The sequence below is a fragment of the Schistocerca gregaria genome, chromosome 1 (assembly GCF_023897955.1).
Source record: "Schistocerca gregaria isolate iqSchGreg1 chromosome 1, iqSchGreg1.2, whole genome shotgun sequence".
Taxonomy (NCBI): Eukaryota; Metazoa; Arthropoda; class Insecta; order Orthoptera; family Acrididae; genus Schistocerca; species Schistocerca gregaria.
Window position 1 is genome coordinate 1,067,218,027 of NC_064920.1, and position 19,127 is coordinate 1,067,237,153.

Below are 19,127 nucleotides of genomic sequence, written 5' to 3' on the forward strand. Positions count from 1 at the left end.
CATGCCTATATCGAGTATGATGTTGCATGTAAGGAAGTTGGGAAATGTTTATGAACAGGTGCAGGTATAATGTTGGCTACTGAAATTTGTTTCTCGTCAGTAACACCAATTCATTGTTTGAATGTGATAAGGCAAATTCGAAAATATTCGAGTACATCTAGCTGTTATGCTGGAACTGAAAAATCTGCAAAAGTCTGGTGAGTTACTGTTTAATTATAATAATTTATTTCATGTTTGTAGAGGCATGAATGCTTAAGTAAGAATGGAATTTCAGTGGGAACTGCTATGTATCTGAGTACTGTGCCATGGAATCCAAATTGTCTTACTGTATAAGGAGACAAAATTGTTGTTACCGAAGAAGATATTTGTTAACATATACCTTCACTGTCATATTCACATAAGCCAAGAATTTAATGATAGCACTACCTTCAGTGGTATCCGGTCAGCCATGATAACATTCCAATATCAGGCTGAAAATCATTTTCACAACACTGTTAAATAAACATCTGTAACTACCAGAAGGTAAGTTTTCAAAAAATGTTATATTTTGTATTGCACAATAAATATTCAGTACAAGCACAATGCTGAAAGGCTGAATGTGATCACATCAAGCAGATTCGTACTGATTACATAGAATTACAAAGTTCAAGGCGGTAATGCTGCTTCTGACTGCATTAATACATTATGTTAAACAAAATATCAGTTTCCTATATGAACGTCAGTTAATACTTTAATACTATGTTTGTATGGGCTGAGCATAAAATCAATAATGGAAAGCAATCTGGTTACACTTACCAAAAGTGTTAAGAATATGATGAAAACAACTGGTACATACAAATGAATGATAGATATCTTACAACTGCGTCACAGTTTCCAAACAAACATAAGACAAGTACTGCCAATGGGGACATTTAAAAGTAGCAAATAATTTCCCTGAAGTTTTCATTTTCTTCTTTGTTCTTAATTGCACTACTTGTTTTACCTTATCTTATCTGCACTGAGGTGGCACTGTGGTTACCAATGCACGACCTTCAAGAGCCTACTCTCTCTGTTACCTTCCCTTATTTTTGTCTCTCTTAGTCCCTCGAACAGGTGGGTCCAAGTGAGATGCACTTCCTTCCTAACCTAACCATCTTTCTGCCCCAAGGACGAAACTAACAGTCTCCAGAACTAGTTTAGATTTGTCCCGACTTTTAAATGAGTCTATTGGCAGTACTTAGAATTTTGCCTCATGTTTTCTCACAATTTTGCAGTTTTCTAAAAAGGAATTTTTCCTTTTGACACAAGGAAACATAAATACCGAAACAGTAGGCAACCTAATGTATACTTGCTAGCTTAGAAGTAATTTTGTTAAGTCTGGCAAGTACAGTCACTCTATAACTCTTTTTAGATCTTCTATATTCATTTTGCATGTTACACTGTGTTGCATGAAGCTCAGTCAAATTCAGACACATTAACAACTGTATATGATTAATAAATTAACAAAAAGTTACACAATAAATACGGATAGAGACCAGCATCTCATACTTCATTCACAGCATTGCAACACCCATAACCTCATACCAGTTAAGCACCTTTTATAATTATCTTATTCAGAAATAGCAGTTTTACCTAATGTAACATATATTTTTACTTTGAGAGTAACTTTCTGTGGTTCCTTTTGCTCAAGAGTTGCCATAGTATTAACGTATGTATACTGCATTAAAAAACCGGCAACCACCTCTCCATCATGAGTTTTGCTCTCCTCTGTGGGGATGACTACTAGCTTCACTGCTGCTTTGTTTGCCTTTCTCCATACAACAACTCTGTAACAACAAAATTACTTCTGTAACCCAACTGAATTGACACTTTTATACCATACTAGAGTAAATCTAAAATGTAACAGGATATAGTAGATGTACAATACATGTCGTAATATGTAGTGGACGTGATGGGAGTTTGTAGGCTTACTCATATTACTTCCCCGATGAAAATATGTACTGCACCTATGATCCTAACCAAACAACATGAGAGATCAGTATAAGCTGTACAGAGGAGTTCACGAACATTGCACACTGCTAGCCACTGAAATTGCAAAACAGAAATAATGGAATTTTATTTATTGTACTTATATGGTATAGTAGCAAGAATAACTTATGTGTGATTTAGGGGTGTAGAGGGAAACAGCTCTCACTTGGTTGGGCATTGAGTCAGACTCAGTCGGGATGACATACAGTTATGTCATTCTATTCTGCATCAACACTAACCCATTGTTACACAATTATAGTGGCTAGCTAGTCAGGACGTACCAGTCTCTTAAGAGCACATGATGAGATGATTTCAATTGGTGAGTGATCTGATAAACTTGCTGGCCAGGGTAACACTTGAACATCCTCTGTATAAGGTAGTCAGGACAGCATGGGTCACTTGCAGTCTTGTGTTATCTTGTTGAAAGATAATGTCATGGAGACCTCTAAGATAAGGCCCAGCCACTGGTCTTAGTACACCAGAAATATGTGAGCTGCTCTCCAAATTACCAGCTATGTGAACCAGAGATAAATGTGTGCTGTACCCAATGGCACATCATACTGGCACTCCATGTGCTGGTCCTATATGGTGATGGCAAATGCTATCTGGGAATATTCGTTCTCCTCGGAGCCTCCACATGTGAATATATCCAATGTGACGTACACAGAACCAATTGAAAAGATGGTATGGTGTTACTATGTCCAGTGTTGACATTGATTACACCACTGTTACTGTGCCTCACTCTGCTACTATGTCAGGGGAAGCCACAACACTAATCACTGTACTGACACTCTGTGGTCCTCCAGATGTCATTACTCTGAGTGGATTCTTGTCTTGCTGCAAACAAGCCCATTTCCTGATCCAAAGAATGTGGCACAGGTGTACAGTCCTGCATGAAGTAACAAACAATATGTTTGTCCTCTTAGGCACTACTCACATGGGCATGTTACTCAAGACCTGTTGTGATTCCACTAAAGTAATTACATTAATATGATTGAATGTGTTATGTATGCCAGTATTTATTTAACTGATGAAAGGAGGAAATATAAAAATGTAGCATATGAAGAAGGCAAAATGGAATACAAACATCTAAAAAATGAGATTGACAGGAAGTGCAGAATGGCTAAACGGTAATAGCTAGAGGACAAATGTAAGTGGAAAGATAGATACCACCTACAGGAAAATTAAAGAGGTCTTTGGAGAAAAGAGAAGCAGCTCTATAAATATCAAGGGCTCTGATGGAAAACCAGTCCTAAACAAAGATGGAAAGCTGAAAGGTGGAAGGAGTGTATATAGTGTCTATACAAGGAAGAACAACCTGAAGACAATATTATAGAAATGGAAGAGGACGTAGATCAAAATGAGATGGGAGATACGATGCTGCGAGAAGAATTTTACAGAGCACTGAGACATAAGTCGAAACAAGGTTGTTGGAGTAGACGACATTTCATCACATAGCCATGACAAAGCTCTTGTGTCTGGTGTGCAAGATGTTTGTGATAGGCAAAATAACTTCAAACTTAAAGAATTTTAGTTCCAAATAAGGCAGGTGCTGACAGGCGTGCAAATTACCAAACTACCAGTTACGAAAGTCATGGTTGCAAAACACTAACATGAATTCTTTACAAAAGAATGGAGAAACTGGTAGATGCTGACCTCAGGGATGATCAGTTTGGATTTCGGAGAAATGTAGGGACACAAGAAACAATATTGATCTTACAACTTATCTTATAAGATATATTAAGGAAAAGCAAACCTACTTTTATAGCATTTATTGATTTAGATGGTGGTGGTTAGTGTTTAACGTCCCGTCAACAACGAGGTCATTAGACACGGAGCGCAAGCTCGGGTTAGGGAAGGATTGGGAAGGAAATCGGCCGTGCCCTTTCAAAGGAACCGTCCCGGCATTTGCCTGAAACGATTTAGGGATATCACGGAAAACCTAAATCAGGATGGCCGGAGACGGGATTGAATTGACGTCCTCCCGAATGCGAGTCCAGTGTGCTAACCACTGCGCCACCTCGCTCGGTTATTGACTTAGAGCAAGCTTTTCATAATGTTGACTGGAATTCTCTCTTTGAAATTCTGAAGGTAGCAGGGGCAAAATACAGGGACCAAAAAGCTATCTGCAACTTGTACAGAAGCCAAACAGTAGTTATAAGAGTCGAGGCACATGAAAGGGAAGCAATGGTTGATAAGGCAGGGTCGTAGCCTATCCCCGATGTTATACAGTCTGTACACTGAGCAAGATGTGTAGGGAACCAAAAAGAAATTTGGAAAGAGAATGAAAATTGATGGGTAAGAAATTAAAACTTTGAGGTTTGCCAATGACACTATAATTCTGTCACAGGCAGCAAAGGACTTGGAAGAGCATTTGAAAGGAATCAACGATGTCTTGAAAGGTGGATGTAACATGAACGTTAACAAGAGCAAAACAAGGATAATGGAATGTAGTCTAATTAAATCAGGTGATGCTGAGGGCATTATTCTAGGAGACAAGACTCAAAGTAGTACAGGAGTTTTCTTATTTTGGTAGCAAAATAACTAAAAGCAGAGAGGATATAAAATGTAGACTGGCAATGGCAAGCACAGCGTTTCTGAAGAAGAGAAATTGGTTAACATCTAGTACAGACTTAAGTGTAAGCAAGTATTTTCTGAAGCCACTTATGTGGAGTGTAAATACGTATGGAAATGAAACACGAGTGATAAACAGTTTCGACAAGAAGAGAATACAAATAGAAACTCTTGAAATGTGGTGCTACAGAAAAATGCTAACTAATGACTCCTGAAGACAGATGTTGACTGTGGATACTGTATCACAGACACAGTCCTTTTGACTGTTCAGAGATATCACTAACCCTGCCCAAAGATGTAAACAGCCATGCCTGAACAGTGCCTATTAGACGGAGGGGATCTGACAGCCAACCAGTTCCAGTCATTTCACCACGAAGGAGGTACACGGCTTGTGTTATCTCTAGTCAATCTATCTCTGGACGGTCAATACCGCAGTTCAATTGCACCTGCCAGGACAGGCTCTCAACAAGGGAAGTGTCCAGACTTCCCGGAATGAACCAAAGTGATGATGATCAGACTTGGAGGAGATACAGAGAGACAGGAACTGTCGACGACATGCCTCACTCAGGCTGCCCAAGGTCTACTACTGCAGTGGATGACCGCTACCTAAGGCTTACGGTTCGGAGGAACCCTGATGGCAAAGCCACCATGTAAAATAATGCTTTTCGTGCAGCCACAGGATGTCGTGTTACGACTCAAACTGTGCGCAATAGGCTGCATGATGCACAAATTCACTCCCGACATCCATGGCAAGGTCCGTCTTTGCAACCACAACACCATGCAGCGCAGTACAGATGGGCCCAACAACAAGCCAAATATACCGCTTAGGATTGGCATCATGTTCTCTTCAACAATGAATGTAGCATACGCCTCCAACCAGACAATTGTCAGAGACGTGTTTGGAGGTAACATGGCCTTAGACACACTATCCAACAAGTGCAGCAAGGTGAAGGTTCCCTGCTATCATGGACAATTTGCGCCTCTGTAAAGCACATCTTGTGTACGACTTCCTTCAGGATAATGACATTGCTTGACTACAGTGGCCAGCACGTTCTACGGACATGAACATGTATGCGATAGATTGGAAAGGGCTGTTTATGGATGCCGTGACCCACCAACCACTGAGGGATCTACGCTGAATCGCCTTTGAGTAGTGGGACAATCTGGACCAACAGTGCCTTGATGAACTTGTGGATAGTATGCCACGATGAATACAGGCATGCATCAATGCAAGAGGACGTGCCACTGGGTATTAGAGGTACTAGTGGGTACAGCAATGTGGACCACCACCTTTGAACGTCTTGCTGTATGGTGGTACAACATGCAAGGTGTGGTTTTCATGAGCAATAAAAAAGGCAGATATAATGTTTATGTTGATCTCTGTTCCAATTTTCTGTACAGGTTCTGGAACTCTCAGAAACGATGTGATGCAAAGCTTTTTTTTTATGTGTGTATAACACGATTGAAGTGGTTGCCTTTTCCTTACTTTGACCTGCTCTGGAAATGCTGTTCTGGTAATTTCGAGTTCTTCAGTTATCTAAATTAACTGAGCCTTGCATAAATTAACTGCGTATGACACTGTCTATAATGGTTGTATGTTTGCAGAAAAAAAGCCCAAGTACAAGGGTGAGAGAAGGAGATAATGAAATGTTTTAGATAGGTGATATTATGCTATAACAGAGCTTTGGAAAATAAGATTTTAAACTGCAAAACGTTTCTGGGGGCAATCACTGATGGAAACATAAGGAGCACATAATGGTACTGGATGATGCATAATTAAAGGTGTTTAATCTGAATGACTACAGTACAATTTACGAGGAGAACTGTGTGTGAGACAGCTTTGTGCAAGAAGGATGTTCCATTCTTGAACAAAAGGAAAAAGAAAACAAATTCCTCAGCAGCGCCTGCACTGTTGGAAAAAAGAAAACAAAATTATATGTAAAATAAAATTCAACTGGTATGTTACTGTGGATGAGCTGGGGCCCAGTACTTCACATGACAAGTGCAATAGTAATCAAAGCTGAGAATATAAGCTGGTGGTTCTGCAAGTAACATCAATTTCTTCTGTCACAAATTTTATAGCCAGTGTTTTCTCTGAGACACCGAAGGCTTTTCAACAAGAGCTTTTCCACACATCTGCCTACAGTCTGCCCAAAAGACAAGCATTTCCTAAGCAGCATCAGATCTGAAAAAATTCTGAACCTACCTTACCATTCAGCTACAGTCTCATGTGATTTAACTGTATTACAAAAAACAGAAACTATCTTTGGCAATTGTTCCAAGTCCCAAGAAGCACCTACAGCTTGCTACAATAAATTCCTCAACACCCAATCTACAATATTTCAAGGAGTGGTTGATAAATGGTTTCAGAGATGTAGTGAATCTGACAGATAGTGTGAAGTAGATAACAACATTACATTCTTAAACACTGACTCAGATATTATAAAACAAGTAATATTTATTACTCAATAATGTAAATGAAAAAGGCAATTTCACCTAAAAACATACTTGGGATCATCTTGGAAGTTATGAGTATCACCGGAATCATCATATTCAGCTGCATCATCCCTTGGAGGCAGAATGACAGTGCTTGTTGGCAGTTCAACTTCCCCAGTGAGATTAACACGGACAGGTTTTGGCTCTTCTGTCATTGACAACTGTCGTGTCAGTGATGACGACAGTGAGAATGTCACCTCTTTCTGTAAAAATCAGGTGTACATTATAATGTACTCAGGACAGTTTTGTTAGCACAACACATACAGACTGCTACTTCACATTGGTTATTCATAAATACAATATTTTCCACACATAATATGTTCAAGAACAACAAAATCTGCAACTGCGGAACAATGCAAGAGAGTTGAGAAAGTTGTCATTACACCAATAAACTTGCTAAACAGCCACCAGTCAGCATTCCTCTGATGACCCAGTGTCATCCCGGCCCTGAAAACCTCAACCACATCCTACACCAGGGCTTCGACTACCTCGTTGTGCCCTGAGGTGAGGTATATCCTACCGAACATCCTAGCCATATTACTCAATGTAGTGTTCTACTGCCCACCGAATGTACACAATATTCCTGTCCATCCCTATTCCAATACTGCACTAAATTGTCGTCATTGTCATTTCCTTGTTGTCAACCTAGGTGCCAGAGGTGTCCCATACACCCACCTAGCACCTCCTACCTTAGTTCAGCCATAGGCATTTCCTACCCTATAAAAGGCAGGACCACGCGTGAAAGCAGCCATGTTACATATCAGCTATGCTGCAATTAATTAATGTGCAGCATCATGGGTGCCATTTGGGAACTCTCTTCTAGGGCTAGTTTCTCAGAACTACACAGGTGAGAACTGTCTCCCCATTATAACCTATGCTCCCAAAATCCCCCTGGCCTAAACCACCTCCTTTCCTCTGCCCACACCACTCCTTTCCTGTTCAGATTGTGCACTACCTTCTCTCTCTTCCCCCTATTCAATCTCTTTTCTTTTTCTCTTCCCTCTCCCCCTTCATCTCCATCTTCTTTCTCATTCCTCCCTATCTCCCCCATCTCTCTCTCACATGCTCTACCCACTGAACTCTTTTCATCTTACTGTGCATCTGCTGAGTCATTTTTCAAAGACCAGCATTACACTACCTCACATCATCATCTTTGCTTGTGTGTTCATCCCTACTACCTCTCTACATCCATCTTACAAGCAGCTCCTCTCAATAACTGGTAATCAACAGTTAGTCTTGTTGGGTGTGTGAATGTATACACTTTCACTACTGACAGAGCATGAGCTTGAAAACTAGAGCAAAAAACCTTTTCACTGAGTGTTTCTATGTACCACACATCATTCAGCCGTAGGTGACTGGTTGCCTTTCCTTAATTTTACATACTGTCCATAATTGAGACATTGAGAACTAGTGACAATGAAATTTAACATCTTTTAAAATTTGCTGTAAGGCTGCTACCTACTGCAAAGGCATTTTCTTTTTTTTTAAATTTATGTTTCACTTCAACATAAATTTTAATCCTTATGTGTTTGAATAACTTCTTGATAACAGAAGTCAAAGAACTGTTCATCACATTTGGGATCATGATTATAGATATATACTGAAGTATATATCACTTTTATTAGTGAAGTTTATCATACATGATTCACTCTTTTACTATGATACTGGTTTCCCTTGCTTCCCGCGACTAAATAAATAAATATTCTCTAACCTTCAACTCTTTAATAAACATATTGTTAATCCCTACTAGGGAAAACATATTTTGTTTAAATTTTTATCTGTCAGCCTCCACCATCCTGTTTAGCTAACGTGGTGATACCTACCAGCAAAATATTTGAACAATAACAATCTCCAATGCTCATCTGAGGAAAGTAAATGAATGACAGGAGGGTCCACTGTCACTATAGTACTAACACTAAAGTTCCACTTGATGAGTCACAGAGCCAGAGCAACTTCTGTAACTCCAGGACCTGGGCCTGATCTATGTGAAGGTCTCTCTCAGATGACAGTTCAAGGTTAACCCACTGGTGTGCGCCACTGCTTCTGTCTTTATACTGTATGGCAGGCCACACTGCCCATTCCATGTTGGTGCTTCCAAAAGTGCCCAGTAGCATTTCCACATATTGGGAAATGTGACTTTATATGATTGTTCCTTATTCTCTAGGTACATCAACGAGATCCCTACAAGTCACACCACCTTTGCTGTAGTTCAAGGTGTTATGCAGTTCTGTCTCTATAGCACACTCCCCAAGACATCTAGCTTTTTAGAGGTTAACTGCTTGCTGGGAAGTAGAAATTTACACTAAGAATATTCCATTTCGCAAGCATGTGGCTGACTTTTAAGTGCCACAGATTTTCTCTAAGCCCTTTCGGATATAGAATGGTAAAGCCTTTTCCAAACTACCCTCTTTCTTCCTGACGGAGAAAAACACATTCTGTCCAGCAGCATGTGTTCTGGTACTAGATATACCACCATTCTGAATAGGTCCTGAATTAGCAGGACTGGCCGCATGAGCCCTCTTGTTTGACTGGGTGTTGTACCTACCAGCAGCCCGCCATTTCCTCTGAGAGGATGAAAAGAAAATTTTGAAGAATCTCTGTTGGTCGCACAAGCAGCTAGGGAACTAAGAGTCCACTCAGACAGAACCCTGCATTTCTCAGTAAGCCTTATATAACTGAAGTGTGACACGTTCCTCGGAGATTACCCATTAACGACTGTTTCACCTCAACAGCCATGTATCTCATAAGTGCTCAGCACACCTCACGATTAAGGTTTTCATTAAGGTGGTTTATTACGTCCTTGCAAACCAGGCCGTCAAACCAAGATCCCTGTTCCCTGTGCCACACAACGTTGCACCGCCGCACTGCACATTGGTCGCCGAAGCATGCCCAGAGCTTATAGTGACGGGGGACTTCTGGTGCTTACAGTTCCCAGCTCAGGAACCCTGGGGTTGCCAAGTCTGTACTCTCAAATGAATGTTGAGCCCCTGAGTGGGTCTTTAAGAATGAGATACTACAGTCTGACATCCCATATTCGCCGAATCAAAAGTTAAAGAAAAAAAATATATTATTACAGTTTTCTTAACCAGCTAACAAATTAAGGTTTGATTTCAGATTCTAACCATTGTTCATTGAAAAGGTGTACCATGTTTCAATATTGCTGGGAGCTCAAATGCCATCAGTGTGATGTCGGGCGTGCTGCATATCACTGGTTCAAACCTGACACAAGTAATTATTTGGTATTTTGTATTTACGATTTCTGGAAGCTTCTTGAAATACCTTATATTTGTAATGTTTGCATATCTGAAATATTTAAGTGACTTAGTTCACTCCTCCATCCAACTGTGATCCACTCCCACTGTCCCCAAATCATTCTGTTATCTTCTCAAATTTCTTAACCTCGTTTGCTTCACCATTATTCACTAAATCCCTCAACATGTAAATCAACCTTACATCCACAGAAAAAAACACAATTCACCACCTAAACACTTATCCTGACCTTATAATCCTAACCGCAGACAAAGGCTTCACCACTGTCGTCTTTAACTCAGTTTATTACCTGGCAGAAGGACTCCACGAGGTCAGATTCATCTGCCTGTGAACCCTGCCATGGTGACCCCATTCCAGAAATCCAGCAGGATCTCCAGTCTCTCCTCAAATCCTTAGGCCCATCACAGAACCTCTGCCCAGGGTCCATCTCTCTTCTCACTCCTACCACTCCCTCCACTCCTACCTAAAGTCCATAAAACCAATCATCCAGGACACCCCATTGTGGCTGGTTACTGTACCCCCACTGAGAGAATCTCTGCTCTCATAGACCAACATCTTCAGTCTATTACCTGCAACCCAACATCCTATATAAAAGACACCAACCATTTCCTCCACTGACTCTCCACGGTTCTACATCTACATCTACATTTACATTTATACTCCGCAAGCCACCCAACGGTATGTGGCTGAGGGCACTTTACATGCCACTATCATTACCTTCCTTTCCTGTTTCACTCGCGTACGGTTCGCGGGAAGAACGACTGCTGGAAAGCCTCTGTGCGCACTCGAATCTCTCTAATTTTACATTTGTGATCTTCTCGAGAGGTATAAGTTGGGGGAAGCAATATACTCGATACCTCATCCAGAAATGCATCCACTTGAAACCTGGACAGCAAGCTACACCGCGATAGAGTGCCTCTCTCGAAGAGTGTGCTACTTGAGTTTGCTAAACATCTCCCTAACGTTATCACGCTTACCAAATAACCCTGTGACGAAATGCGCCGTTCTTCTTTGGATCTTCTCTATCTCCTCTGTCACCCCGACCTGGTACGGATCCCACACTGATGAGCAATACTCAAGTATAGGCAGAACGAGTGTTTTCAAAGCCACCTCCTTTGTTGATGGACTATATTTTCTAAGGACTCTCCCAATTAATCTCAACCTGGCACCCACCTTTCCAACAATTAATTTTATATGATCATTCGACTTCAAATAGTTCTGGGCGCATACTCCCAGATATTTTACAGAAGTAACTGCTACCAGTGTTTGTTCCGCTATCATATAATCATACAATAAAGGACGCTTCTTTCTATGTATTCGAAATACATTACACTTGTCTATGTTAAGGGTCAGTACCCACTCCCTGCACCAAGTGCCTATCCGCTGCAGATCTTCCTGCATTTCGCTGCAATTTTCTAATAATGCAACTTCTCTGTATACTACAGCATCATCCGCGAAAAGCCGCATGGAACTTCCGACACTATCTACTAGGTCATTTATATATATTGTGAAAAGCAATGGTCCGATAACACTCCCCTGTAGTACGCCAGAGGTTACTTTAACGTCTGTAGACGTCTCTCCATTGAGAACAACATGCTGTTGTTCCTTTACCACTCAGCACCCTGCTCGTCACTACTGGTGCCACCTCCCTTTACACTAACATCGCTAACGCACATGGTCTTACCGATATTGAACACTACCTCTCCAAACACCTGAAAGATTCCAAACCAACAACCTCCTTCCCAGTCGCCATGATGAACTATATTCTCACCCACAATTATTTCTCCTTTGAAGGCATTACCTACACACAAATCCAGGGTACTGCTATGGGCTCCCACATGGTACCATCTTACGCCAACCTATTCATGGGCTATCTAGAGGAATTCTTCTTAAATACCTCGAATCCTAAACCCCTCGCCTGGTTCCACCTTTCTTAATCTGTATTGAGGATGAGCACACCCTACCCACATTCCCCCAGAATGTCAACGCCTTCTCCCCCATTTGCTTTATCTGGCCCTACTCAACCCAACAAAGTGCACAAAGTCACAGCAATGAGAAAACAGCTCTAAGTGTATAAGATAAGAAATGATAGTGCACATAAAATTTCCTCTTGCAAATTCTTTCTTAAGGTAGCAAAGACAACAGGAACAAAAGATTAGCAATGTGATTTTGCATACATACACTTTATCTAAGTTAAGTTTTTATTAGAGAGCAGAAAGATACCTCAGATTCTTTCTTTTCTAGTTTTTTCTTCTTTTCTTCCATTTCTTTCCGCCATTCGTCTAGGTCTTCATCAGGAGAAGGTAAGATCAAGAACTGCACAGTGCTTTGGTGCTGTGTTGGGTTACACAACTTAAGAATGAATTCACTTCTCTGACCAATCTTCAGAGGTTCACATGTTACAATACGTACTTCTGGTACATGATAGCTGAAATTGAATATCAGTTGTGGAGCAAATGAGTTTAATGTAATTCTACCTAAGAGCAGAAAACTTTACATGAAAATACTGACTTCCAAATGGAGAAAAATCTGAATAATGCCGCAACAAAAAGTTGTAAAGTAAAATAAAACACACACACACACACACACACACACACACACACACACACACACACACACACACACACACACACAGAGAGAGAGAGAGAGAGAGAGAGAGAGAGAGAGAGAGAGAGAGAGAGAGAGCAATTTACTGAGGCAAAGTCTGTTAAATCAGTTGATAGCTATATTTACTTATCATATAACACATGGTAAATCAAAATTTATTCACAATTGTGTGTTAACGATGGTTTACTGAGTCTTTTATAGCAAAAACTGTTCTGGTAAGAATAAAATGTACAAAACAGCATAAGAGAGTCAAGAAGTCACTTCTGATCATATACAATGCACCTGTACTAACTGCAACAAGGGTCTCTAATGTTACAACCTATTAATCTTATTGAGCTGACTAATCAATTACTGCTGGAATCTCATCATTTCAATAAATTTCACAGTTCATGATAAAGAACTGGCATATCAGTAGATGACTGTTTGAAACCTAACATACTGAGACAGTTAATAGCCCATACAAAAATATTACTTCTATGCCATTTTTTTCCTCACTTTCCACTATCTTTCTAATTTATTTAATTAAATTTAGCTACCATATGCATCAATAGCATTAAATAATACAGAGAGAGTTTACTGTTAAAACAGTGTACATCTAGTGTTTCAGTGACACTTTTCTTTAGTTAATATATACCTTGACTTGTTCCACATTCCTGAATGTTCACCTTCTACAACTAATGAATGAATGAATGAATGGACAGGCAAAATTCTGGCCAGGCACTTCACAAAGGCTTTTCTCAAATTTGAGCATTTATACTAATAATGCAAAAAATATTTAAATATATTTATTTAATACAGTTTAAGTTAACCTAATTTTAGTTAATATACTGGTAAGTAATATGCATAACTGATCACATTTTTAAAATATTAATTAATCAGACCCTACTTTTTCTATGTGTCTTTTAAACAGTATTTATTATTACATTTTCATATAAACAATGATAATTTTAGATTAAAATAGCTTCCAAATTATTGGATACTACATAAATCACACACATTCCTATAATTGGGAAGCATCTATTTTAACTAAATTAGTGGAGGTCGCTTTTCCATACACAGTTTGTTAGACCAGTCAAAAGTTTTAGAAATTGTGGTATTCTGAACTTCAAATATCAAATTCCTCTGTAAAATAAAAATTCCCCAGAAAAAGTAACACTACAACAAGCAGCAGAACACAAATTCCTGTCTATAAGAATTTGGAAAACATAACCTCTGAAGTAAATTTGGATGTTTACCATACAGTTGCAGAAAATTAAAGTGTAACAAGGAAAAAAATAGTACTTATTTACTCTAGGAGTGATATCAAAGGAAGTTAAAATGCTTCATTTTGATGGGTTTCTATTTAACAATAAGATACTGCCATTTGAGATTCCGATTTGCACATCAATCACGGTGACTGTATTCCAGTCTGCGCAAGGTGGAAATTCAAACCAGCCTGCGTACTAGCAGATTAACAGAGGGCAACACTAATATCTGGGGCAGCACCAACCGCAAGGTGCATGCACAGGCCTGATCAGCGCACTCAGACCGATCTATTTCCTGCTTCAGCTGAAATGCAAGTTTCAGCCAATCAAACAGAAGTATCACTCAGCAGGATGACTATTTAGGGCTGTGTAGCGATGGCAGCCAGCAGTTATAGTGCAACCAGCAGCACTGGAAAGAACTCTGATAACGTGCTACCATGATCAACTCTTCTAATCATCATCATCATCATCATGAAATGTAACTGGCAAAATGGGATGCCACCGAGTGGAGAGGTCACGGTATTCTGTTTTGCTACATCTCCTACGCTAGACGAGTGTCGCACTTAGTGCCAATACTACAAAATTCATTCCAATGGACTTTAAAGGGATTCAACTTGTGACTGTTACTTTTTGGAACTTAGATTATTTAACATTCACTTGGTCAAGAAAGCTTTTATTTTTGTGCTTCAGAAGTCAGCTATTCTGTCCATCATAAAGCAGCGAGTTAATTTCTTGCATTGCAAATAAAACTGTTTAATTGGTATACCTGGTGAATGTTTTGTGGGACATATCAGAATGTTGTGCATTTCTTACTATATAAGAAGGACTTTTTGGCCAAAAGCTTAAATGTATAGAAATCTTTTTGTTGTATCTGTCTGTAACTAACATCTCCTCTGTACAGTGAAAGGCAGTCTATCCTTTTCATAATACTATTGTTACTCCATCCAGGATTTTCCATTGTGGTAACTAGAAAGAGTAATTCTATTATGAAATAGCATGATACATTGAAAATTAAAGAAAGAATGGATAGTGTTACAAGGGAAAATAATGTCTCAGTCAACTTGGACTAGGGTCAGCAATAATAATAATAAATAAATAAATAAATAAACATCATCATAGTTGTTGATAAACATAGGACCTTGATCTTTGGCACCCACAGAACTCTCAACACTCATATTGCAGTTTAACACCAACTATACAGGCTCAGGCACTCTATCACAATTGGTGACAAACTTTCCACATAAATTAGCATCAATGAGGTGTAAGCAGTGCAGTAAAGCATTTTGATTTTGCTGGGCAGGTATGCAGATTTAGATGGGCAGCTCGATGGAGGAAACACACACACACACACACACACACACACACACACACACACACACACACACACAATTAGTGTTTACATTAATTAACACATTATTATTTTAGTCCTAATCATGTAACTCCAATTAAAAACCTTTTTTTTTACTAGCTACCTGGTTTTAAGTAGAAATTTGTCAATGGAACAGAAGAAGTTGTCCAGGAGAAATGATTTTAAGTATGATTTAAAACTTGCTTTGATATCTGTCACACATTTTATTGGGCAAATAATTTTTGTTGCTGAAGATTGGATTCCTTTCTGAGTCACTGACAACTTTAACAATAGTGATAAAGGTCACAATGGTTTATTTGCGAATATATGTACCGTGACAGCAATTAATATGCCTAGCTCCTTGAAGAGCCACCTACATGACATCTGTAGGTACACCACATGTTATTCTTACTGCTTAATTTTGTGCAGTAAATCTTCCTTTCTACATAGTGACCTCAGAAAACGATTCCATAAGACATTATTGGTTGGAAATATGCAAAATATGTCAGGTAGTTGATTTGTCCATTTCCAGATTAGCAACTATACAAAGAGCAAAAGCAGCTGAACTTAATTCTTTGAGAAGAATATTAATATGCTTCTTGTAGTTCAAGTTTTCATTAGTATGTACACCCAAAAATTTGGAGTATTCTATTTACTGACTCCTGCTCACGTACTACGTCTACTGTTTGTATAGAACTGAATATAACTGTTTTCCAAAATTTAGGGAGAGTCCATTTTCAGGGAACCATTTTATAATTCTTTGGAAAATTTTATGTACCAATGCTCCCATTGCTTTCTACTGCAATTTACTACGACACTAGTATTATCTGCAAAAAGTACCTATTCTTATTGTTGGAGGTCAATCACACAGATAAGAAATAGGAGTGGACCCAAAATTGAATCCTGTGGGTCTCCTTTTGTGATTTCTCCCCAGTCACTAAAATTTTCTATCCACTTGAAGTTGTTTGAAGTGCAGATGCAAAGATGATGTTGAATGACAGGTGAGGTATGAGTGGCGGCAACTTTAAATTAGCGGAGATTGAGGCCTGGTGGATAACGAGAAGAGAGGATCTATTGAAGGGCAAGTTCCCATCTCCGGAGTTCGGATAGGTTGGTGTTGGTGGGAAGTATCCAGATACACCGTCTGGGTTATCACTGTGCCAAGATGTGCTGGCCGTGCACCAAGGCATGTTTAGCCACAGGGTGATCCTCATTACCAACAAACACTGTCTGCCTGTGTCCATTCATGCGAATGGACAGTTTGTTGCCGCCACTCATATCTCACCTGTCATTCAACATCATCTTTGCCTCTGCACTTCCGCCTCAACTGACATCTCTGCCCAACCTCTTTGCTTGTGTCTGTATATGTATGGATGGATGTGTGTGAGTATATACCTATCCTTTTCCCCCCCTAAGCTATGTCTTTCCGCTCCTGGGACTGGAATGACTCCTTACCCTCTCCCTTAAAACCCACATCCTTTCATCTTTCCTTCTCCTTCCCTCTTTCCTGACGAACCAACCGCCGGTTGCGAAAGCTTGAAATTTTGTGTGTGTTATTTTATTGATTCCTCGAGAGAGTTTTAACTTATGAGCACTCAACTACTCAAATCGTTTTTTGTCTGCTGATGTAATCTTGTGATTCAGAAATCAGCATAATTTCAACACAAAAATAAAAAATACAAATAGAGGAAAACATATTTAGCAATAACATATAAACTGACAGCTAACAACATCAAATTTTACTAAAACATCAATGGAATCAACAAAACCACTATGCAAATGTATCTGTACACAAGTCTTTTTAAGACACCACACTCTGAGCTCTGCCCCCAGGTCTCTATGTCATTAATATTCAATGACCCCACAGATTTATTTCTGAAACAGTGTGGAATAGATAAGTAGTGATCTAAAAGGCAGGTATGATTTTACTAGACTGTACATACCATGTTGTAAATAAATGAGTTGACGTTTTAGTTATTTATCAATTGTCGGGATTGCTCAAAGTGCACTAAGCTACCTAGTACAACAGATATATCTGGTGTCAAGGTTGAAGTAAAGAAACATTAGAATTTAACACCACATTGACAATGAGGTCATTGCAGGTGGAGCAAAAGCTTGGATTAGGGACGGATCCTCAAGGAAACTGGCTGTGCCCTTTCAAAGGAACCATCCCAGCACTTTCCTTATGTGGTTTAGGGAAATCACAGAAAACCTCATCTGGATGACCAAATGGGGATCTGAACCACCACTGTCATGAATGCAAGTCCAGTGTGCTAATCACTGCAACACATCACTTGGTGCAACGATGAAATTACTGTGGATCCATGGGAGAGAATTAAGCGCCACCAACTTCAAACAACATTCCATTTAATATTTTTTTTTTTTTTTTAAATTTCAGCAGTGTTGGAAATTGCTCCTTGTGTCTAACAGTGTACTTAATTTGTGTACAAAATTGCAAGCATGGGAGAACTTTTACGCACTGCACTTATCCTCTTTCAAAGCCAACAAATACAAACATTACTGTCGAGCATTACCATTCTGATGGAAGCACTAGCCCAGCATTCAAATAAAACTGAAGAACAGAACTCCAGCAGCCAAGTGTCGCTTCCTCCTATCCATTTCTTTGATGCAAAACAAGAAGACTGGATGGAATAAAAACTGAAGCAGCACTTCTCAGCCAACAAATTCTAAGGTGACTCACAAAGTTCTTGCTTGTTGCAAAATTGTGCCTGTATTGAAAAGTGTTCTCACAGTAAAACTCCAAACCCATATCAAAAACATTAGAAATGCAATGAATTTTCTTATGTCCAGATACCTGTAGTTGCTACTTGTATCCAATTTTTCCTTGTATGCATCTTTACAATAATCAGTCGTACAAGGAAGGGATTTATGAAATTAAGGGCATGACTACGAATTGTAAATTTAACTGCACTTTTGGATCTTTATCTTTTCTTCAACACAAAATAGAACAAGACTTTAATGTGCCTGTTGTCCCAACATTGACCACAGATAGTTCTATGCAGCCCAGCCCTACATGAGAGACAAGCTGACAACAACAAGCAGTGGCATAAGCAGTTCAAGAGATGCCCAGCTAATTTTCCAAAGTGTTGTATTAAAAGCTGTGTAGCAGATGAGTGGAAGCATTACTTTTTTTGGTAAGCGCAATGCTGACACTGGCATAAGTAAGGACACAAATGAAGTTTGCCTGCAAATGAATCACAAAGTAAATTCTATTCTAGACAAACCTATATTTGAGAAAATTGAAAAAAATATGAACTCTAAGCCCGAATCCACACCCACTCCTCCTGGCAATACATGCAGGAAATATAGGCCCAAGTGCAATAATCGCAAAGCTATATGCACAATACAAAATTTTGCTCAAACAGATGAACATCAAAACACGCCATCACTGACCAATCAGATGAAATCAGTCTTCCGAAAGTAAGAATTGAGATCCACATTCAAAGGACTAACCATAAACTGCAGTGAAACAGTACCATTTTAGTTAGACATTGGTGCTTCAAATGAATTAATTACTCACACGAACAACTGGGGCACCCTAATCTACAGAATTCACATCT

General features: G+C 39.4%; 1 protein-coding gene across 1 annotated transcript in view; it reads right to left on the reverse strand.

Moving 5' to 3' along the window:
• Positions 1-523: 523 nt before the first annotated feature.
• The window catches only part of LOC126281442 (dynactin subunit 4), a 32,405-nt gene continuing 13,801 nt past the window's right edge, over positions 524-19,127 (reverse strand). The window contains exons 5-7 of the mRNA XM_049980416.1: positions 12,571-12,775; positions 7,090-7,280; positions 524-1,805 (exon numbers count right to left, since the gene is read on the reverse strand). Of these exons, the coding sequence (XP_049836373.1) occupies positions 1,589-1,805; positions 7,090-7,280; positions 12,571-12,775 (613 nt within the window). The 3' untranslated portion in view covers positions 524-1,588. The remainder of the gene's footprint in view (positions 1,806-7,089; positions 7,281-12,570; positions 12,776-19,127) is intronic.